Here is a 22,978-nt window from a genome sequence, read left to right on the forward strand (position 1 = left end):
TCTTTGGAGCTGTTTCGCCGTCCCCCCTAGGACCTGTTCCTGTCTGTAGGGGACAAGGGGCGGGGTCGGCACAGCCCTTTCTTCTTAGTTCCTTGCAGCCTCGTCCTGGAACGCCTCCCCGCAGCTCCTCTTCAACTGCTCCCGCCCGGCTTCCAGCGCGCCCACCGCACACGCACCTTCCCGGGGTCCCCGAGCACCGTGCCCGCCGCCCTCGCCAGCCAGGTAAGGGAGCCCCGGGGACGGCCCCAGCGCCGTGCGCGTCTGGGAGCCCGCAAACTGGTGACAGCCACTGATCTCCCCCAGGTCACCCCACTTCTGGGCTCACGCACTGGTGAAAGGGGACGACGACAGCGGCGTCATGGGCCACAGTGGGTTAACAGGGGTGGGAACCACTCGCCGTGCGCTCACCCCCCATCCCACTCCACAGCGCTCTGGGCTCCCTGGCTACTGCTGAGCTCCCTGGGTCTTCCTGGGGACTGTCGGGGTTCCTGAAGCAGGACGAATATTCTCATCCCATTTCAACAGATAAGAAAGCGGACCCTCTCCAGGTTCCCAGGCTGGGTGGGGGCATGCTTCTCGGTTTACCCTCTAAACTTCTTAACCCCGCCCCCAGTAAGTTACGTTTTCCACAGGAGACCCCTGAGTGCAATTGCCTGGTGACCTTGACCTTCTGGAAACCTCCATATTTGCCCCCAAACACCCCACACCTTGCCTCTGACACTAGGTAGGATGCTGTATGGTGAGCCGACTTATGTCCAAGGCAGGCAGAACAATGCTGAGCCTCTTGTGAGAGACGGATCCAGAAACCACAAGAACTAGACTACAGAACAAGGAACTCTAATACCAGGACATATGGGGACTGTGGCAGATGAGTGAAGGAGACCCTTAGGAACAAGGCAGACAAGAAGTAGTCTGATGCTCCTAAAACACAGAGGCAAAGAGAGCTTGTGTTCTCTGGCTGTGATGAAATAAGGCATCATCAGGATGAAGTCAGGCTCATAGAATTTTAAAATCAGAAGGCATATTATGTTCATTTCCTTCAATCCCCTGCCTGAACTAGACCCTCCTGCTCTTCCCGTCAGTGTGGTTATAATCTCTGCTTGCACACTGCCTGCTGCTCTCTCGTGATACCTGGCCCCGTTTGGGTAGAGATTAGTAGAATTTTCCTTTTGAGCAGGAATCTACCTTCTGTTCTCTGTCTTCCCACATTGGCTCGCTCCGAGATGGACATGTCCCACGTTCCTTCAGGTCTGTGATGCGTCCCAGTCTTTCCTAGGCTTTATTCAGTCCTGTGACCCACTTTAGCATCTGCAGGATCCTTTCGGATTCTCCCTGGACACTCGGTTATTTGTCAGTATCTGCCTAAAAGCCCATTCCTCTGTCTCCCCCTGCCACCTGACACATTTAGACAGTGGCCCAGGGGAACTGCTACCCTGTGTCTTGGCAAGTGGAACCTGAGTTGGACAGGCTTTCTGTGACAGGCACTTTGCTCCACTTAGGTCACACTGATAATCAAGGCAGTAAAACACAGGCTGTTTGCCGCTGAAATGCTTCAGTTCCGAGCAACTACTGCCCCCTGCGGTTTTCTCTTTGAATAACCTTTTCTTGAGAACACAGGCACTCAAGATTTTCCAGTACAATTGTTGGGTTCAGAGCAGGCTTCCGGGCTGTCAGGGTCACTTCTGTCCTGACCATGATGGCCACATTGTATGCGGGGGTCTAAAAGGCTGTGGGCTTATTTGGTATCATCCTTTTTCCACCCATGGAGGCTATGTGGGCAACACTTATCAGTCTTAGCTCCATGGCAATCGTGTTCAATTTCCTAATATTTTAATCAAAAATTTAAAACCTATTTACTTTAAGAGAACAATTCCCATAATGGACATGAAATTACTTAGAAAGCTCTAAAGGGCCAACTGGAGGATTAATACGACCAAGTTCACTGTCAGCATCGTGACCACTGTCATCACCATCTTTACCACATCATTAGATTGATTCCAACATATTTCTGAGGTTTCCGAACCTCACAAAAGGCCGTGTGAGGCAGAAAAGGTGTCAGGGAATTTGAGTGGGTTTAGCAAGAGCCAGGGTACAACTTCCCAGAGACAAGAACAGTGTAAGGGGGTGTGGGTGGGTGGAAGACGCTCTTCTCTGGGCTTCAGCAAAGGAAGGGAGGGCGGGGGGAAGAGGAGGAAAGGCAAAAGAAAAGGAGGAAAAGAAGGAAGGAAGGAAGGAAGCTGCCTTAGTATATTCTGATCACGAGAAAATGGGTGGTTTTCCTAAGGCGGACCCAAAGCCCCACGAAATCAATAGAAAAACGCGCAAAAGTTATTTCTACAATGGAAGCAACTTGAACAGCCCACTGTGAGAACCATTTTTGAATTCAATGGTAATTAGTGAAATGCAAGTGTGAACCAAGGAGGACACCCTTGTGTGTGCCCGTGAGGGTGATTTAAAGCATTCAAAGTTGAATACGAACCAGGGCAGGTGAAGATTGGGGGAACTGCCCCACGTGGCTGGTGTCAGTGAGAATTAGCGCAGCTCTGCGGGAGTCACAGCGGGGCCACCCAGTCAGACAGGAGCTGGCCGGCCCAGATGAATTGTTGCACATGCGCACATAGACAGTGCATGGGGATTACTTTGCAGCAAGCATATATTTTGACACAGCTGAAAGGTTTGTTAATAAATAATCAGAGAAAATGTTAAACAAATACTGGAAAAGTTTAAAATGCAGAACAGTACTAGATTTTACCTATAGATACATGTGTATGTAGAAATAATATACACACAGGAGAATGATAAGTAGAAACCTCAGAGTATTGGTTGCATCTGAAGGGAAGAGGGAGGGAGAAAGAGCCTGGGGTTTTAACTTTTCCAACAGAAGACTTCAGTAAAAATGCCAAAATACTTACATTTGTTCATTGCAAATAGTAGGCTTTTGTTTTATAACTCTGTGTATTTCTTTGCTTAAAAACTTTGTTTCATAACTGCATAACAGTAAAACAATAAATAAATGCAGTCTCATCTTAGGTATAGTTGTACATCGTATTCTTGCCCTTCTCACCCCGAGATGAGTAACACAATACTGGACCTCATTTGAATGAAACATTTGTGCCCATTGATGCCAATAGTTGTGCAATTTCTGTTTAAGTCTCCTGGGACACCAAATGGTGACACAGGCCTCAGAACTGACCAGGAAAAACACTTGGTGAAACACGGAGCAAGAAGTGAGTCTCTCTTGAATTTTTTTAAAGATCTTTTTTTAATTTTTATTTTTAGAGGGAAGGGAAGGCAGGGAGAAAGAGAGGGAGAGAAGTATTGATCAGTTGCCTCCCGCATGTAGGGGGGACTGAACCCACAACCCAGGCATGTGCCCTCACTGGGGATAGAACTGAAGACCTTTTGATTGGTGGAAGGATGCCCAACCAACTGAGTCACACCAGTTGGGGCGAGTATGTCTTGAATTTGTCCTGAATGTTGAATCTTTCTCTTTGGTCACAGCACCCCCTCCTCTCCACTGACTGCTCAGGGGCTAACAACAAACTTGCTAGAATAGAAGGAAACATGGCCTTGCTGTCAAGGACATTGGCCTATTAGAAGTAGTGGGAATTTCCAGTCCCTGAAACTCTTTGAGTCATGTGAGCATCCCAGTGGCCAGGAGGAAAAGTGTGGGGTACCTTCCAATGTGGGGCTGGGATCCGCGACCTGACTTTGTCAAGGACTGACATGAGAGGAAGTACTTTTTCTGGGAAGTTTGACTAGTTTGAGTCCAAAAATAAAATAAAAATAAAAATAAAGTAAATGAAATAAAATAAAAATAAACTTCCACTCCTCATTCCATGAAAAATACTTTCTTCATTTCCTGCCTTTTCCAGTTAGATGGACATAAGCAAGTGATATGTTTTAGCAGCTTCCCTGCTTTCCTGTCAGCTAAGAAAACAAAGCAGCGGTGCGCGGTGCCACCTTGTATGGGCATCCCCTGGTTTGCTGAAAGCTACTTAGAGACGTTTGCAAGAATCACGTGAGTTAGGACCTTGGCCATGGAAATGGCTCCTCCGTGAAGAATAGTCTAGGAGTCTGAACTGGAGGTGCCCCCAGGCCTTACCACCTCCCACGTGGACACTCGCTTTTTACTCTCCTCTGTTTTTATTCCAGAAGAGAATGGAAGGATGTCCGAAGAGGCAATATGGAACTATCGCTGAAGGTAAGACAGCCTCCACGTTCTCCAGGGGCACCGGCCCCTCACCTCAAACGCAGCGCCAGAAAGCCGGTTATTTTAAACTGCAGAAGAGAGGGGCAAGGTTCATCTGTCCTTTACCTTCCCCATCATCATCAGGCCCCCACCCGACCCCCACAGTAGGACACCGTCTGTGCACGTGATGTGTGAGAAATGTGGAAATGAAACTCCAAGCCAGAAGTGGGCGGATGTTGAACTGACTTGTGAATAAATAGTTTCTCTTCCCTTGTCCACTCTCAGCTGAAAAATGGGAGTTCCCCAGAGAGACTTAGTAATTGTGTTTGCTACGAAACATCCCAGAACACTTCCGGAAAGGAAGAACCGAAACCGGGTAGAAGAAATAAAAGAATAGAGTTTAGGAGCCTACAATGAACTTGGAATTCATCTGGGCTCCCAAGACTGGAGAACTCCTGGGGTCCTCACCCTCCTTTGTCCCTCGAAGGTGTTAGCTCTGGCTCATGCTCTCCAACACCACCTTGGTTAGCTTCCTGTAGTTCCATCAGCCAAGTAGATGTTTTCTCCAGCACAGGCACTGCTAACAGTCGTACGTCCCAGTCCTCTTCAGCCACCCATCCGGGGTCATCTCTCATTAACTACGACCTTTCTGTTGTCTCAATTCCAAGCTTCCAGCTCCCCAGCCAAAGAGCAGAGACCCAGGGGCCCTCAGCTGGCTCTTGTCAGAAGGTCACATCTGACACTTCCTTTCCTCCTGAGGTTTACGTTCAGCACTTCTACACAGATGTGACTAGGAATTTGTGGGTGAAGAATAGGTGGCAATATTTTCCCCTTTGTGACTTCTCATCCTCTGCCTCCCTCTAATCTTGTATTTATTTAGCATGAGGCACCATCACTGGGAAAACACAGGGAACACTTTTCTTTCAGAAAAACTGTATTTTCCCTGGTCTCAATGAAGGGTGCCGGAGCATTGTCCCCAGTGTAGCAGTTCTTACTCTTGGGCCTGGCTCCAAAGTGGGCTTCCCATGTGGGCTTCCTATGACCAAGAACCTCCTAATATCACCGACATACTTTTGTGTGTATTTAGTTATGACTGGCCTCCTGGGACGAAGATCCCTGGTTTTTATGATACCATGAGGGCCCATGACTGAAACATCTTAAGCATCACTAGCTCAGTAAGAAACCTTCTTTTTCAGGCCGAGTAGAAGATAACTGGTCGGAATCACCCCGGCCACTGAGGCTCCTCCTGGTGGGCAGAACGGGCTGCGGGAAAAGTGCCACCGGGAACAGCATTCTCTGCAAGCCCGTGTTTGAGTCCAGGGTTTCGGGCCAGACTGTGACCAGGACGTGCCAGAAAGCCACAGGCATGTGGAATGGGAGGAGCCTCGTGGTGGTTGACACGCCCCCCATCTTTGAAGGAAAGGCCCGGGACCACCAGATGTATGAAGACATCGGGCACTGCTACCAGCTCTCGGCCCCGGGACCCCACGTGCTGCTGCTGGTGGTGCACCTGGGCCGCTTCACTGCCCAGGACGGGGTGGCCCTGAGGGGGGTGAAGGAGGTCTTTGGGGCGGCGGTCATGAGACACGTGGTGGTCCTCTTCACCCACAAGGAGGACTTAGAGGGCGACCCCCTGGAGGAGTACGTGGCCCACACGGACAACCTCGGCCTGCGCAGCCTGATCGTGGAGTGCGGGGCAGGTACTGCGGCTTCAACAACCGGGCCCGGGGGGAGGAGCAGAGGGCGCAGCTGGAGGAGCTGATGGCCGTGGTCTAGGGGCTGGAGGCCGAGCGCAAGGGCGCCTTCTACAGAAACCCCCTTTTCTTAGAGGCGTGGATGCTCCTGCAAGGCGGGGACCACGCCCACGGAGAAGGGGGCCGGCGCTACCTGGCCCAGGTGCAGGAGCAGGTTGAGATGCACGAGCGAGAACTCGAGGCGACCGAGAGTCACGGGGTGTCCAATGTGCTCCTCGGAGTGAAAAAATGGGTCCTTTCTCACGTGGGGCTTTGCGCCTTTATTGTGATAGGCACTTGTATTTTTCTTGCCGTTTTGATTAACTTGGGTATTACCCGTGGCCACTGAGCCTCTCCAGCCACGTCAACGGCCGGCTTTCCACTTCCACACTCAGGGTCTCTGTGTGCGTAAGATGCTCTCCATGCCCTCACCGCGCTTCGGGTTGTTTCTGCTCCTTGTATCAGGCGTGCCGTCCACGTCCTCCACGTGCCTGTAGATGAATAAAACCGCGAGGAAAAAGCGTTTCTTGTTTGTTTGTTTGTTTCTGTAAGAATTGCGGAGGTAAGTGAGTAATTGGGTTCCTTTCTGAACTCTGGGAGGGTTTGCAGGAAGGAAGGTGAGAGGACCGGGACGTTCCTTGTTGAGAGGAACGTTAGGGCTGGTAGCAGGTTTCCTGATTTTATGCAGGAACATACCCTGGTTTCACCCTAGGCTGTAAGGAACGGGGACACCCTTCGCCACCCCCACGTGAGGCAGGACGTTGAGGGTGTTCTGCGGGGAGTTCTGGAGGCATGAATGGGGTGGGGAGAAAGGAAGGAGGGGATCTGGACATGCGGAGAGGAGAGTAAGGGGTCACAGAGGAGGGGCGGGGTGCCCCCGTGGGCAGAGCAGAGTCAGGGGCTGGGAAAAGAAGCCGCTGGGGTTGCCTAGCGCAGGCCGGACGGCGGCTGCCTTGCGCCCCGCAGACGGGAGGACCTCAGTCACTTGTAGAAGAAAACGGGCATGGACAGGATGTCAGTGACCTGTGAGGCTGCGCCCCGTAAGACACGCCAAACGCTGGCATTCGAATTTCACGTAACTTTCAGGGGTGGCCTTTGAAAAACGTAAAAGCCCTTGCTTCTTAGCTCACTGGCTGCACACACTGGAGGCAGTCTGGCTGTGGTCCCCCCGAGCGCCCCTCAGTGACTTCGCCGTGGTCACTAGAGCTGAGCTGTGAGGCAAACCTTTTAGCCCCAAATCAGCACAATCATGTGTGATATCCGGGAACCTGGGGAAGGAGTGGGGGTCCCCATTTCCATGGTAGTGAAGAGAAGAGGGCAGGCGCCGGGGTGACATCTGAGCACAAGTCCCAAAGTCACTGAAAGCGAAAAGGCAGATGAAGTGGGGGGGGGGGGCCTTTCCCTGACCCTCTCCTTCTTTTGATACCTGCCCCCCCTTCTCTGCTCATTCGTACCCTTTACAGGAGACCTGCAGCTGTCCCAGGCAGCCTGTGACCAGATGGGTAAGTGAGGAAATCTGGGGTGAGTCTCAGGACCTTACTTGGGCCACCCTGAGCCATTCTCCAAATCTCAATTGGTGACAGAAGTTTCGCCCGGGTCCCAGAAGCTGGAGCGCATAATGACTCCAAACACCCGCAAGGAGGGTGACCCTGGCCCCCCTGAGGTCTCCGAGGTCTCTGACCAAGGACCACCTCCTCAGTGTGGTGCTCCCCAGTCGTCCCCCCTGACGAGGTCGCTCCTTTCCTGGACTTCATTCAGTCCCGCTGAACAGAAATTTATCACACAAATACTACTGAGTGCTGGCTTCTGTGCTCGGCACCCCATACGGAAGAGAAATAACGCAAGGTCCCGGCCCCCAGAGCGATCGTGTGACAGACGGGTGAAAGCGTAGGAAACCAGGGTGGGAGAGTAACTCGGGGATGTCAGGCGACAGCCACCAGGCGAGCATGTGGGCTCAGCAGAGTCTCCCTCGATGGTGGGGCTGGAACTGCTCAGAACCTGCTGGTCTCTCTGGGGGTCACTTCAGGCTGCGGGAGGCCACGGGCAAGGGAAGGAATGAGAAGCACACACGGGGTGGGGTGCATCGGCAGATGGGGGGGCCAGAGCCTGGGCAGCACCTTCAGGACTCAAGGGCAGGAAGTCCCTGGAGGCTTTCAGCAAGTTAGTTTCAAAGGGTCACACTGCAGCAACATGGTGGCTGACCTGTGTGCATGTGCACCTAGGGGACGGGAGGACATTTAGAAGGAAAGAATTCCATCTAAGGCAGTGGCTCTCAGTCTTCCTAAGGCCGCGACCCTGTAATACAGCTCCTCATGCTGTGGGGACCCCCAATCATAAAATTATTTTCGTTGCTACTTCATAACTGTAATTTTGCTACTGTTATGAATCGTAATGTAAATATCTGATATGCAGGATGTATTTTCATTGTTACAAATTGAATATAATGAAAGCATAGTGATTAATCACAAAAACAATATGTAATTATAGATGTGTTTTCTGATGATCTTAGGTGACCCTGTGAAAGGGTCGTTCGACCCCCAAAGGGGTTGCGACCCCCAGGTTGAGAAGCGCTGGTCTAAGGGGTCAGGGTCTGTGCTGTAACAAAATGACTGGGGACGCAAATGAGAGACACGGTGAGGGGGATGGAATGAACAAAACACGGTCACTGATGGCAACCCTGGGGAGGGAACCAGGTTTCCATGTTGGCGCACCCTGTGGCTTAGGGCACCCGTCACTGCCCCGAGTCCTCGGAGGGAGAGCGGGCCGAGCAGAGGAGGGTGAGGACTGTGGATCGGGTGTGCCGGCCCTGACGCCCTCCGGGACACCGTCCGGTCTTCCAGTAGACAATGGGTGACTCTATCCTCCGTCCAGGGAAGGGGAGCAGGCATGCACTGGGCCCAAGAAAGTCCTGGGGAGCAGGGCTGCAGGGGGATGGCGGGGGCTCAGGGGGGCTGGGCCCAGCGCTGGCACTTCCTGCAAGCTCCCCTCCATCTGTGAAAGGCCTGGCAGCAAAGATTTCAGGCCTTGTGGGCTAGTCGGGCTCTCTTAAGACTCCTCAGCTCTGCCCTGTGCGCAGTAAGATTTTCGTTACAAAAACAGGTGGCCGACGGAGTTGACCCTCGTGCTGTAATGGCCAACCCCTGTCCAACACCCCCGCTGGCTGCCCAGCACTCTGACGTGTGTCTGCTTCACTTCTGTGACCTCTCGTTACACAAGCTCCTGGACAAATCTCTGAGGACGAGGCCGGTGGGGAGACCTGGGGAGAGACCCCGTGCCCTCCGCTCTCAAACTCCCCTCGCCCCCAGGGGGGCCACAGCCAGGGCGCAGCCGCAGTACCGCACGGCCCCGGTGCCGGCGACGGCGGGGCTCTGGGCCGCTGGCTTCAGACCAGCTCTTCCCCTGTGGGTCTGCTGCGTCATGAAACCCACCTCAGAGAGACTGCAAAGTCACACCGGAGACGCAAGGCTGCTTGCTATGTCGGACTCCGGAAAAACACCAGAATCGTTGTCACATCTTAGTTCTACACAGCGTAACCTGCTCTCCTGCCCTTCAGAAAGGCGTCCGTCACTGTATTTATTACACACGTATCGATGTGTAAAGAGGATGAACAAAGTAGAAAACAAATTGATCATAACATTTACAATGAAAGTGGAGAATAATAATAGGTGTGTGTGTGCAGAGAACCAGCACTAATTATTGCAAGGGAGGGAGGGAAAGGAAGGAGGGAAGGAAGGGGTGAGGGAGGGAGGGGGGAGGGAAGGGGGAGGGAGGAATGGGGGAGGGAGGAAGGGAGGGAGGAAGGGGTGAGGGAGGAAGGGGGGAGGGAAGGGGGAGGGAGGAATGGGGGAGGGAGGAAGGGAGAGGGAGGGAGGGAAGGGGGGAGGGAAAGCCATGTTGCATGCTTCACATAGTTCTGTCAATCCCACAGGTCAAGGTTATAGATGCTTAAAGACCTCTCTGCAGGCAAGAAGACCCTTAAGTAGAGGAGAGTTACTTTTGCTTCACGTTAAATGCCATAAAAAGCAGTTTTGCCTTGGGACACAGAGCAGAACGCAATTCAGTGACCTGGTTTCCGTATCACAGGCTGGCTCTTGTGTACTCGCACACGTATCAACGCAGAGAAAGGCCTTTCCCGGCTCGCCGTGGGTTTACACAGAGAGACCACATCCTTTTCAGTCCACAGTGCGTGCTGAGGTTGTTTGGTTTAATAGGCGCTCACTGATTTGGGGGCACTGGGGTGAGGGTGGCGGGGACAGGGAGGGGCTTGACAGTGGCCAATGGGAGGCAAGTGGGGGGGGGGCAGGGCCGTGAGGGGCCCTGGGCTGTGCTGGAGGGGCACGCGGGGGTCCAAGCGGGGCCTCTGGCCGCTCACAGGATCATGGCGGGCATGGTCTTCTCCATGGAGGGGGAGGGTGGCGTCGAATTCTCCCCCAGCAGCTTCTCCTCTGAGGCGTCCTCATCCTAAAACAGACAGGGGGTAAAAGTCAGCTCTTGGGGGAAAAGCATGCGGCAGAGCCAGCTTCGCAGGACGTGAAATCAGGAAGAGGAGAGAGAGGAAGGAAGAGGTGACGGAGGAAGGGGTGCGGGACAAAGATGTGGGACACCAAGGAAGGGAAGGTGGGAAAGGGGGCGTGACGGAGGGCGTGGAGAGGCGGAGGGCCGCAGGTATCCCGGCCACAGCGACGGTCCCCTGCCCCAGACAGCCAAGGGCAGGGCTCAGGGAAGACGCCGAGGCAGGTCGGGCGGGAGCTCCGAGCAGCAGCGTCCCTGGCTCTTCTTCCTGCTTGTCCCCGGGCCTCACCGCCCGGCCCCCCTCTGCCCCCGTCCTCCCTGACAGCTCACCGTGGGCTGGGAGCACTGGCCACAGGAGGCTCGAAGCCCCAGGCCCAGGGAAGCCAAGGACACAATGGCCTGCAGGGCACAGACAACCAGGAGCAGAACACGGATGCCCAGGAACAGGTCCTGGAGACGAAGGAAGAGAAATGGCCACAGTCAGGAGTCCGCCCGCTGCTTCGGCTCTGACTACCGCCTTAAGCCCCGCACCGAGAGTCAGACTCTGCCCGACCGACCGCTTCCCACCAAAGCGGACGCCACGTTTGCTTGTCTGCAGGTGACCGTAGCACCCGCTCCCAAGGGGCGGGGTCTGTTTCTCCACCCTTAGAATCTGGAGAGACCTGTGAGTGCTCTGACCAATGAAATACCGTGGACATGACACCAGGCCAATCACAGGGAGCCCTAAACTGGCCTGGCAGCTTCCGTCCCGCCCTCCTGGAGTGCTCACAGTGGGGCGCTCCGAGCCATATGGAGAAGCCACTGTAGGCTCTCTGCTTGACCGTCTCTGCTGAGTATCCAGCCAAGAGCCATCAATTGCCACCAACTTGGATGTCCAGCCTAGTCCAGCCATTGGATGACTTCACCCCCTATCATCTGACTGAAATGTCACGAGCCTGCCCCAGTGAGGACGGCCCACCTGAGCCCACGCAACCCCACGGACTGTGAGAAGGGCAAAGAGCCCGCGGCTGTGGATCACCACATCGGAGAGAGGTGTGTGACGCAGCAACAGGTGACCAGAACGCCCACCCGCCAGAAAAGACAGACGGAGGAACCACAACATCCTCTCTTAAGTGTCTCCCCTTTGCCCCTCATCTCCTTTGATTCGGGGAATCTTCCTGCCGTGAAGGTCTGAGAAATGTCTTCGGCTTCAGTTAAAACCTCCTGACGCGAAGACGGAGGATGAGGTCCAAGCTCAAAGAGCCAACATCTCTGCCCTCCCCTGCTCAGTTCCTTAGGAACAAAGGGTTGTGACGGGCCCTTGGAAGATGGGGATGCCCCCCCCCCCCCCGTTCTCACCGCCAGTATTCGCGCGAAGGTTTTACACTCATTCAGCTGCCACGCTGAGTCTCCTCCGTAACCGTAACCATTTCGCGACTCCCATCCGTAGGCGTTGGGCATGGGGGACGGGGCTAGGGAATCACACACGGAGATGAAGTAGTAAGTGTTCTCCCAGGATATGCTCTGCTTGCAGAGGACAACAGCAGCCACGGCCGTGGAGATGCCCGCCAGGGTGAGCAGGCTGGACACGCAGCCCTGGAAGACACGGGTTCAGGACGCCGCATCTCAGATTCTCAGAATGTCTCTGCGGAGGGCAGAGCCCTGGGGGCCCAGCCTCCAACCCGCCTCCTCTTCCCCGGCTCTCTGGCCCCGGGAAACCCTCCTCACCCCTGGAGGAGAGATCTCGGATATGGGCACCCAATGGGGAGGAGACAAAAAATGGAGCAGAACGCCTGAGACCTAGGCAGGGGCAGAGAACCAGGTGGGGACAATGGGCACCCGACTCACGGAAAAGGTGCTCCGGCGCTTCCCGTGGACGAGGGCCCCCGCTCCTGCTGCAATCGCCTGGGAGGAGAAGACACTGGCAGTGACCTCTCAGCTCCTCTCCTGAAATGGTCCCCAACATCACCCTTCCCCCAACAGTTCCCACAACAGCCAGGTGGCAGCAGGATCCAAAGCGCAGGCAAAGAACCCTAGTGCAGGGGCCCGACTCCGCACCTTCCATCCCAACCTTGCCTTAAAGAGAGAAATGGAGCCCTGGCTGGGGTGGCTCAGTAGACTGAGCACTGGCCTGCAGACCAAAGGGTCGCTGGTTCGATCCCCAATCAGGGCACAGGCCTGAGTTCCAGGCCAGGTCCCCAGTTGCAGGCCCATGAGAGGAAACCACACATGGATGTCTCTCTCCCTTTCTTTCTCCCTCCCTCCCCCTCTTTCTAAAAATAAATAAATCAAATATTTATTTAAAAAAAGAGGGAAGTGGGGAGTGGAAGGGTTTTGCTCACCCCTTGGTCAGCTTCCTCTTGGCAAAGGGCATCTGGACTCTGGGTCATTGGTCTCGTCCCCACGTCCCTGATCCAGACCAAAACAACCCTCTCTCCTGGCCCATACCCACCTGCCTCCTGCCTCCTTACTCACCACCGACCCTGCCCAGAGGGCACATCCTGAGCTGCACAGCATGTTCCGGGGGCTGAAGTACAGAAGCACCCCGAAGGCACAGGCCACTGCCCCCAACAATATCTGAGTCACCTGCAAGACACGGCAAATGGTCAGACCCCTTCCTACCAGCCCACACACCCAGGGGCAGCTGCCCAGCTCCTGTCTGGTGCCTTTCCTCTCCTTTTTCTCTGTCTTGACCTCTCCACAGCTAGGATTCTGGAATGTTCTGTTCCCCAAACATCCATGACACAGCATGTCCTGGTCCTCCCAGTCCTTCTGACATGCCAGGCTTTTGACCTTCATTCCTTTTCCTTAAACATCACATTGGCTCATCCCACCTGATGGGCCGGCCAGTCACCCTTGGTGTCCCCATCATCCCAGGGGACCTCCATCATCCTGTCAGGATGGGCTGCAAAGAGCCCCTTCAAGAAAGGAGGGTGGTTGGCTCAGAACCGACAGGGGCCAGCTCCTCCGGGTCCCCAAAGGCACAGAGTTCAGGGATGGCTGAGCCAGGAGGGGGTACAGGGCCCCAGGCCCCGCACAGAGCACGTGTAGTGGGCAGCCTCTGCTCCCCAGCTCCCCACGGGGCTGGCAGAGAGCTTGTCAGGCCTGCATCGCATTCCGGTGTCTCCCCTGCCCAATCCTGTCCCCTCTGCTTCATTTCGTAGGTGGTTAGAACCCAGTAATCTTCTTTGCATGCCTGACGGAGACTCTCATTTGTTTCTGGGAGAGCCCAGAGGTCTCAGCACCTGGGACAGCAGCACCGGCCCGCCCTGCCGGCCTCTCAGAGTCGCACGGACCCCTCCCACCCACCCTCTCCCACACCCCCAGCGCGGGCCTCTCCTCACTCCTGGGGCTCCAGTCTCCTGGTCACCCGCACTCTGAGCCTCAGCGTGTTCTTCAACTTCTACCCTGTACCCCAAGCCTATTGACTCCCAAGTTGTGAGGGCCCTATCCGCAAAGGATTGGGACGCCCCTCTCTTCTTGTCATTTCTGCCGTGACCGTGCAGGCAGGTGCAGGCCTTCCATGCTTCTTACCTGGACGGCTCCTGGCTGGGAGGCAGCCTGAAGCCCAGGGTCCCGCTCAGAGCCCGCCCGCAGCTCCCCCACTCCGGCACCTGGTTCACGGTGGTCCCCTCACTTCGCCCCTCAGCCCCGTGGCCCTGGCCTGCTTTCTCAGGCGAGCCAGCCACCAGCCCCCTTCTCTCTACTCTGCGGGAACTCACCCTGTGAGCTCCGGCTTCTTTGCTCCCGCCATTGTCTTCACCTGCAATTCCTGTTCTCCCTCTGTCTGTCCAAACCCGGTCCTTCTCCATTCAAGGTCTGGGTCAGATGCCAAGCCCTGCAGGGCGCCGCCCTGCCTCCCAGGGACATCACCTGGTCTACCTGAAACTCCGCATTTCTGTGGTTGCCTGATGCCTTCTGGTTCAATAGGCCAGGGATTCTCTCTGGAGTTCTACCAAAGCGCCTATCTGCAGGGCCTCCCTCCACAGGGGTTCAATTAAAATGAATAAACAGCTTCCAGGGATCTTCCACCTAACCCCCACCTCTGGCTGAGACTGCCCCCAAGCCCCCAACCAAAGAAGACTCCCATCATTCCCTTCCATCCAAATCCTGGTGGGGCAACTTCCAAAATCTTATCCCGAACAAGATGGGATGTAAATAGTGAGTTGTCATGGGGACTCAGTCCCCGTTCCTTTTTTGCACCCTGTGGAAGGAGGAGCACTCCCGTCCTCTGTCACCGTGCCTGCCCGCCCCTCCAGCCTGCCTCACCCCTCCTGCCAGCAGACCGGGGCTTATCTTGGCCTTCGCAGGGCCAGGGTCTCTCCGGCCAGCAAAGAAGCCCTTCAGGGAGCACCCGGCTTTCAGCAGCTGCGTCAGAGCCGATTCCTGGTGGATGTGGATGCTGATGTGGGAGGGCTGGGACAGGTTAGAGGCCACTTCGACCCCATTCACGGTCACCATGTTTTGGGTCATCCTGCCTGCCGGGGAGAAGACATACAGAAATCAGGTCTGGGAACTGAGGAGGGTAATGAAGAGTGCATGGCACGAGGGAAAGGAGAGATAATAATCTCTTTGTCAAGACCCCAGGGGTCTTCCCAGAGCAGGTGTCAATGTCACAGTGACCTTGACCTGGCTGCAACCTCTCGAGTTCTTCACCACACATATTCCTGGCCGCCTCCCCCCTAAATGGCCTAAGACAGTTTGTCTGGGTTTTGGGTTAGACAAAGGAAGGAATTTGTATTATTTATTTCAGTGACTTAGTACCTACGGCTGACCCCCGAGCAACCTGGGTTTGAACTGCGCGAGTCTACTCACGTGCAGATTTTTTTTTCAGTAGACGCCGTAAATGTGTTTTCTCTTCCTCATGATTTTCTTAATAACACTTGCACTTCTCTATCTTACTTTGTTGTAAGAATACAGCATGTAATACATATAACATACAAAATATGTGTTAGACAAATGTGTATGTTATTGCTAAGGCTTCCAGTCAACAGTTACGTTTGGGGCAGTCAAAAATTATACGTGGGTTTTCAACTGCACCGCGGGTCGGTGCCCTGACGCCCACATTGGTTAAGACTCAACTGAGTATTCGCATACAACAGTTTCGTGTGGTTAGAATTTTCAAAAGATGTGGAAGGGCAGAGCTTTCAGGCGCTCTCTCCCTTCCTTCTCCTCTAGCCACCTAGTTGCCTTCCAGAGAGAAGCTAATATTGTCATTTTCCTACAGTAACAGTTGTTGCGTGTAAAAGCATGTAAAATATTCTTTTCCCTCCCTTTTCCCACAAATGGCAGGACACTACACACGCTATTCTACACAACAATTTGTTCACACAACCATGTTTTTAAAATAATCCTCCATCAGCCCTTGCCACTGTGGCTCAGTTGGTTGGAGCACCATTCCATAAACCGAAAGGTCACAGGTTCGATTCCCAGTCAGGGCACAGGCCTGGGTTGCAGGTTTGGTCCTCAGTCAGGGCACGTGCAAGAGACAACCAACTGATGTTTCTCTCTCACATCAATGTTTCTCTCCCTCTCTTTCTTCTCCTGTTCCCCTCTTTCTAAAATCATTAAGCATGTCCTCAGGTGTAAATAAAATAATATAATTCTCCGTCAGTTCATAAACTGCTTTTTCACTTGTTTGTATAGCTGCATAGTATTCCATTGTCGGAATGTATCATAATTTTTCAAGCAGTCCCCTATAGGTAGGCGTTTATTTTTTCTTACAAACAACGTGAAATCGGCAGGTTACTGGAAACGTGATTTGTAACAATCCCCATGCAGGAGTACGGTTGACGAGTGTTCACTGCTCCCCGCCATGGCCAGCAGGAATCATTTTCAAATGTATATCAGAGAAATTACATTGCATTGTAGATCTTCAATCAGTTTTATGCAATAAAATACTCCCTTTTCAATGTAAATCTTAAGTTTTGACAGATCTGTGCGTACGTTTATGCACCCACAACTACAACCAAGATACAGAGTATTTCTCTGTTGCCAAAAGTTTGCTGATGTCCCCTTTCCAGGAAACCCCCCAATCCCTGGCCCTGGGCAACCTCCGAGCTGCTTTCTGTGACTCTTCCAGCCCAATTTCAATCTGTGGTTCTCTTACGATAGTTGAGGTTGGCCATCTCTTCATGTGTTTAAGAGCCATATTCTTTTCTTTCTTTCTTTTTTATTTCAGAGAGAAAGAGACATTGATGTGAGACCATCATTGATCAGCGGCCTTCTGCACGTGCCCCGACTGGGGAACCAAACCCCCCACCCATGCACAGGCCCCAACCGGGAATCGAACCCACAACCCTTTGGTTTACGAGATGATGCTCCAACCCACTGAGCCACCCCGGCCAGGGCTAAGAGCCATCTTCTGTTGTGAGCACCCCATTCGTACCCTGTGTCCCCCTCGGTTGACTTTGTTTTGTTTTGGTCTTCATAGGAGTTTTTGTGCATTCAGGAAAATGACCATCTGTGGCGTGAGTTCCCAATATCTTTACAATACGTGATTTATTTTTGGACCACTCTTGTATTTTCACACCATCAAATTTTTCTATCTTTTTAATGGGTTTTCTATCATACTTAAAAAGAACTTTCTCATTTCAAGATGACAAAATAATTCTTCTGTGTTTTTTTCAGCACGCCCGGAAGTCTAGCTGAACAGAAGTCCTGTAACTAAGGAGATACAGAAGAAGCCACCTCAAGACTGGTAGGAGGGTGGAGACGCAGAACAGCTCAGTCCCACCCCACGTGTGGTGTTTCAAAATCAGGAGGGAGACCTCAGCTGGGGAAGTTCCCCCCGGGGAGTGAGTGGGTCCAGCCTCACATCAGTCCTCCCAGCTCAGGGTTCTGGAGCCAGGAAAAGAAGTCCCTGTAACTGCCAGCCGTAAAGACCAGTGGGGATTAAAGCTGCAGGAGACAGAGGCCTCTAAAGTCCCGGACAGTTCCTCTGAGAGGACCCATGCATGGTCTCACTGGAACTCACTTCCTGTGAACTTCAGTGCTGAGACAGCAGCTCAGAAAATGAGGAACATGCAGGGAGGAACTGCATTGTCTGGCTTCAGGACGAGAAGGAAAGGGGCAGCTTCCTTCCAAACAGAAGTGCTAACAGAGGTCACTGTTCCTTTCCTGAGACTCTGCCTCCACAGAGCCAGCAGGTGGGCACCCTACCTGAATGTCCATAAACCTGGCTCTCACTGTTCACCCACGGTGGTGATTTTCTGAGGCCCCACCCTCCTCAACTTGAATGGCCTAGGCGTGCCGTGTATCTCTTACTAAGTAACCCCAAGCCTGGCACCAGTGACTCCCAGCCTTGGTTTGCCGCTTAGCCTCTCCCAGGCACCTCCAGGCCCAGCAAGAGTGGCACCATCTGCAGATCACCTTTCAGGTCATACCAAATGGCCCTGGGCAGAACAAAGGCAGACGCTGATGCTGGCCTGCACCAGAGCTCCTCCCAAGAGGCCCCCAAACCAACAAACCTGGCGGTCAGCTTCAGGCCACACCAGGGCACCACACAACCACCTCCAGAAATGACACACCCAAATCACAGGCTCAGCAGGCACCAGAGCCTCACGAAAGCAAATCCTGCTCTGTGGGGTCAGCCCCTGCACCACAGCTTCTCCACGATAGTCATGGCCAGTCTTCGTGGTCAATCAACCTGAGGGTCAGTGCCTCCCATGGACATGCCAACAGCAATCAAGGCTCAACTACAACAGGAGGACATGCACACACACCCACACAAGGCATACTCCTGGAGCACCCAGCTTAGGTGACGGAGGAGACTAGCCCACTGGGCCTCACAGGACACTTACCACATAAGACCACTCTGGTAAAACTGGAAGTTGGAGCATCTCTACTTAATACACAGAAACAAACCCAGGGAGGCTGCCAAAACGAGAAGACAAAGAAACATGGCCCAAATGAAAGACCAGAACAAAACCCCGGGAAAAGAACTAAACAAAATGGAAACAAGCAATCTACCAGATACACAGTTTAAAACACTGGTTATAAGGATGCTCAATGACCTTCATGAGAACTTTAACAAAAAAATAAGAAACATAAAAAAGGAGATAGGAAACATTAAAAAAAGAATCAGTCAGAAATTAAGAATACAATAACTGGAATGAAGGATACATTAGTGGCCGTCAGCAGTAGATTAGATGAAGCAGAGAATCAAATCAGTGATTTGTAAGACAAGGTGGCAGAAAACACCCAATCAGAACAGCAAAAAGAATTTTAAAACATGAGGACAGTTTAAGGGGCCCGTGGACAACATCAAACATCACAACATTCCCATCACAGGGGGACCAGAAGGAGAAAGGGGAGCACAAGGGATTGAGAACATATTTGAAGAGATAATGATGGGAGACTTCCCTAGCCTGGTGAAGGAACCAGACATACAAGTCCAGGAAGTGCAGAGTCCCAAACAAGATGGCCCCAAAGAGGCCCACACTAACACACATCATCATTAAACTACCAAAGGTTGAAGACAAAGAGAGACTTTTAAAAGCAGTGAAAGAAAAGGAGTTGGTTACATACAAGGGAGCTCCCATAAGACTGCCAGCTGATTTCTCAACAGACACTTTGCAGACCAGAGGGCATGGCACAAAATATTCAAAGTGATGAAAAGCAAAGAACTACAACCAAGTTTACTCTACCCAGTAAGGTATCATTTAGAATCAAAGGAGAGGTAAAGAGCTTCCCAGACAAGAAAAAGCTAAAGGAGTTCATCATCACCAACCCAGTATTATAAGAAATCTTAAGGGAACTTCTTCAAGAAGAAAAAAAAGATGAAAATATGAATAAAAATGGCAGAACTACATACCTATCAGTAATTACTTTAATAGATTAAATGCTCTAATCAAAAGACATATGGAAACTTACTGAATAAGAAAACAAAACCCATACATATGCTGCCTACAAGAGACCCACTTCAAATTGAAAGACACACACAGACTAAAAAGAAAAGAAAAGAAAAAAATATTTTATATAAATGAACACAAAAAAGCTGGAGTAGCAATATTTATATCAGACAAAATAGACTTTAAAACAAACGTTCTACCAAGAGACAAGGAAAGACCCAGAAATTCCACTTCTGGGTATTTACCTAAAGAAACACAAAATACTGATTTGAAGAAACATATGCATTCCCATGTTCATTGCAGCATTATTAATAATGGCCAAGATATGGAAGCAGCCTAAGCGTCCATGAACAGCTGGATGGATAAAGAAGAGATGGTACATATTGACAAGGGAATAACACCCGGCCATAAAAAAGAATAAAATTTTGCCACCTGCAACAACATGGATGGCCCTAGAAGCTACTACGCTAACTGAAATAAGTCAGAGAAAGACAAGTACCATAATATGTCACATATATGTGGAATCTAAATAAATAAATAAATAAATAAAATAAAAGAGAAACAAACCCGAAGATACAGAGAACATTTTGATGGCTGCCAGATGGGAAGGGGGTAAGGGGAATGAGTGAAAAAGCAGAAGGGGTTAAGATTTGCAAGTTGCCCGCCCTCTACGCAGTGACATGGACATTAAGTTCAGCACAGAGAATACAGTCCATAACATTGTAATAACTATGCGAGGTGGCAGATGGGTACTAGACCTACTGGGGTGACCGCGTCGTCAGTTACATACATGTCTACTCACTATGTTGTAAACCTGACACGAATATAAAATTATATATCAACGGTAGTTAAAAATGAAACTTTATTTTTTTTAAATTAAAACAAAATAAAATGCTCCTTGGAGCAAAAAGGAAACGACCATAGGAATTCAGGTCTATTCCAATCTTTCTAGCCTGCCCATTGGTGGATCTGATGAGTCACGCGCCATGACCAACCACAGATTTAATTGTGACCTCGAAGTTTACTGTTTAGCTGAGCTACTTCGTGTTATTTTTCTTCGCAGCCATTTTTGCTAGACTACTTTTCCGCGTGCACATTAGAATCAACTTGCCCACGGCCAGAAGAAATCCCCTGTGGGGACTTGCTTACGAGTCACCGTTTCGATCATATTTGTAACAGTTCTAATAACAGCAGCAATGACAGTAACCCTGACGTCTTCCCATTTGTATTCTGGGTGCTTTGGAGAGTAGGTCCATCTGCCTGACCTGGCCTCCTTTAAAGCATAAAGCCCAGGGAGTTGATAATTCTGTAGGTGCCCAAGGAGATTCTGACTTTTTCACAGACACACCCAAGGAAGTCCAGCCCAGTCCCAACTGCATCTTCCCCGGGGACCCAGGCGTCAGCAGCACGTCACCGCCTCAAATGCGCCCTGAGCTTCGACTCCCTCTGAGCCACCTGAGTACCCCACCCCACGGCAACCCCCAGATCAGCCTAGCCCCCCGTGCTTCCTTGGAACCAGGCCATCCCCGTGAAGATTCCCCCCTCACACCCCCCTGATTCCAGGCTGTGGGCTCTTCCCTGCTACCCAGGTCCTCCCAGAGCCCCTGCAGCTGAGGGGAGAGGTCTGGGATCCCCGCCACACCTTGGGCCCCCATCTGGGGCTTCACCCTGAGAGAATCTCTCAACATCAAACCTTCCGAGCCTCAGCCACCCCACCCAAAATAAAGGCACGAGGTCCTGGAGAAGTGAGGGAGAGGCAGCACCTGGTCCCCCTCCCTCCCCAGTCATTTTTCTAGGGTCACCTCCCACCTCCCACTGTAAGGTGCCCAGACAATCCTTTGGGAACCAGGAATGAGGGGAGAATGGCATCCTGTGGGGCAGGATGGGGATTTTAGGGACTGGTCTGGGGGTCTCGGAGAGAGACAGAGATCCTGCAGTGAGGGGCCTCCTGGGCTGTCAGGTCCCTGCTCACCTGCTGTGCCCTGGAAGTCAGCACCCCACAGAGCAGGGCTGGGAGAGGCTGATCTGGAGCTGGGGACCTTCTGCGCCGTGTGAGGAGAAGAGCAGAATGAAGGGGGTAGGGGGAGAGCCTGACTGTCCGTGTTTCAACTTCCCAGAAAACAGCAGGGACAGGAGGGCCCTCCTCGGGGGGTTCTGTCTTGAGCAGGACATCAGGCTGGCTGGAGCAGGCAGAGTGCGCACACACACAAGCACACAGGCCTCGCACATTCATACCCACGCACAGGCGAGCACACTCATGGCGCAGGCAAACCCTGGTCCGGAAAGCCCCTGCCCAGGGGCGTGGGGTGAGGACAGCCCCCCGGGGCCCCCCGGGTCACACACCTCGCTCACCGCTCCTGGCGCTCCGCTAGCAGCTGGAAAACCCTAGAGGGGCCCCTTGGCCCCAGCTGGATTCTGGGAAACCGCTGCTAAAACCAAAACACACCCTCTCTCCGGCTCTATCAGCTTCCTGCCCCTCTCCCCCTCCGGCGGCTCTCAGCCCCACCCAGCCCCTCCCAGCCTCCCTGCCCCACTGTGCCCGGCCCCTGGGGTGGGGGGGCGGCAGGCAAGGCCACCTGCTCACAGGACGCCTCCTCAGGGGCACCCCCATCCTGGGCAACCCCATCCTGTCCCTCCCGGGCCTCCGCAGCCTCACCCCTCAGAGCTTGCTAGGAGGGAGCGAGGCACTGACCACAATGTAGAGGATGTGACATCAGGAAGGTGGCAAGCGCGGATGCCAGTTGCGTCCCCAACCCCGTTGCATGCCAAGTCAGCCTGGCCTTTTACCTCCACCTTCACCCACAGTTCAGCCCTTCCTGGGGGCGGGGGTGCCTCATCAGGCTGAGCCCCTGTCGGTGGAGGGGGGCGGGTGTTGAGGGGCAGAGGGGTGTCCCTGGCCGCAGCAGCAGCAGCAGTAGAACCACAGCAGGCAGCGGGGACGTGGGCCCCGTCCTTCCGTCCGGCAGTCTGAGGCCCCCGGAGGAAAGGTTGAGAGAAGAGGGAACAGAGGGCGGAGAGGTGGGGGTACAGGCGCTGCTTGATCCAGACCCTGAGGCCCTGAGGGGGAGTGGGGGGCCGAGCAGATACGAGGTGAAGGGGGAGGGTCCAGGGGCTCAGCAGGCAGGCTGCCCTGGCAGGACACCCCTCACCCCTGGATGCAGATGCTTGAAATCTGTGCAAGCCTGCCGACTTTTCCTCCAGGCGGGTGTCCATGGCATGGGGACGGCAGCCCGTGGTGACGGGCTCCTGGGGCCCCCCAGCCCACCCACACCGACGTGCACATCTACCAGGAGCCCGTGCTGGGCCTGAGCTGCCTGCCCCCGACACCCCGTCCCAGGCCCGGGCAGCAGGTGGCTGCTGGCGGCCTCCTGGGCGAGTCAGGCTGCTGGAAGGGGAGTGGCACCCAGGGTCCCTGCATCAGGAAAGGGGAGACACCTGCTCTTGCCACGCTCACTCTTGGCCAGTCTCCGTCTGCATGTGACACCGGGTCAGCTTTATCGGATGCCCGGAAACCAAGGGCTCCTGTGCTGTTTCTGGCCTCAGTGACGCTGTAGGTAAGGCACACTCCGGGTGAAGACACGTGCCCACCTCCAGTCCCAGCCGCGGAACCCTGAGTCCAGCCTCCCCCCACCCCGACCCCCCCGGACGCAGCAGCATGACTGGCTCCCCTCCTCTCTTCTCTCCCCTCCCTCCCCATCTCTCTCTCTCTC

General features: G+C 53.3%; 2 protein-coding genes and 1 long non-coding RNA gene across 4 annotated transcripts; 1 reads left to right on the top strand and 2 right to left on the bottom strand.

Moving 5' to 3' along the window:
• The first annotated feature begins 498 nt into the window (after positions 1 to 498).
• On the top strand, positions 499 to 6,445 carry LOC150002342 (GTPase IMAP family member 5-like). Its single transcript, XM_090287672.1, is given in 4 exon segments — positions 499 to 548; positions 4,156 to 4,204; positions 5,389 to 5,886; positions 5,889 to 6,445. Coding segments are annotated over 3 exon segments (927 nt in total). The 5' UTR covers positions 499 to 548; positions 4,156 to 4,161; the 3' UTR covers positions 6,275 to 6,445.
• Positions 6,446 to 8,570: 2,125 nt separating this feature from the next.
• On the bottom strand, positions 8,571 to 9,668 carry LOC150002343 (uncharacterized). Its single transcript, XR_016512979.1, has 2 exons — positions 9,354 to 9,668; positions 8,571 to 9,181 (listed from the first exon to the last, which is right to left on the bottom strand). It is a non-coding gene; the product is annotated as an uncharacterized LOC150002343 (long non-coding RNA).
• A 575-nt stretch (positions 9,669 to 10,243) lies between these two features.
• On the bottom strand, positions 10,244 to 21,697 carry TMEM176B (transmembrane protein 176B). Of its 2 annotated transcripts, none has more exons than XM_090287674.1 (7): positions 21,612 to 21,697; positions 14,686 to 14,894; positions 12,892 to 13,002; positions 12,265 to 12,321; positions 11,776 to 12,012; positions 10,768 to 10,887; positions 10,244 to 10,386 (listed from the first exon to the last, which is right to left on the bottom strand). In XM_090287674.1, the coding sequence occupies exons 2-7, from the start codon at positions 14,887 to 14,889 to the stop codon at positions 10,294 to 10,296; spliced, it is 822 nt and encodes a 273-aa protein (XP_090143800.1). In that variant the 5' UTR covers positions 14,890 to 14,894; positions 21,612 to 21,697; the 3' UTR covers positions 10,244 to 10,293. The 2 variants fall into 2 exon arrangements, with proteins under 2 accessions (XP_090143800.1, XP_090143799.1); XM_090287673.1 differs by lacking the exon at positions 21,612 to 21,697 and adding an exon at positions 21,241 to 21,394.
• Between the last annotated feature and the right edge of the window lie 1,281 nt (positions 21,698 to 22,978).

This window comes from Furipterus horrens, unplaced genomic scaffold (assembly GCF_987537825.1).
Source record: "Furipterus horrens unplaced genomic scaffold, mFurHor1.1.pri manual_scaffold_9, whole genome shotgun sequence".
NCBI lineage: Eukaryota > Metazoa > Chordata > Mammalia > Chiroptera > Furipteridae > Furipterus > Furipterus horrens.

Coding starts and splice junctions, on each gene's coding strand:
- TMEM176B (XM_090287674.1), bottom strand. CDS start 14,889: ATGACCCAAAACATGGTGACCGTGAATGGGGTCGAAGTGGCCTCTAAC. Junction 13,003..14,685: donor CCGGTCTGCTGGCAGGAGGG/GTGAGGCAGGCT, acceptor CGTGTCTTGCAG/GTGACTCAGATATTGTTGGG. Junction 12,013..12,264: donor AGCGCCGGAGCACCTTTTCC/GTGAGTCGGGTG, acceptor CGTGTCTTCCAG/GGCTGCGTGTCCAGCCTGCT.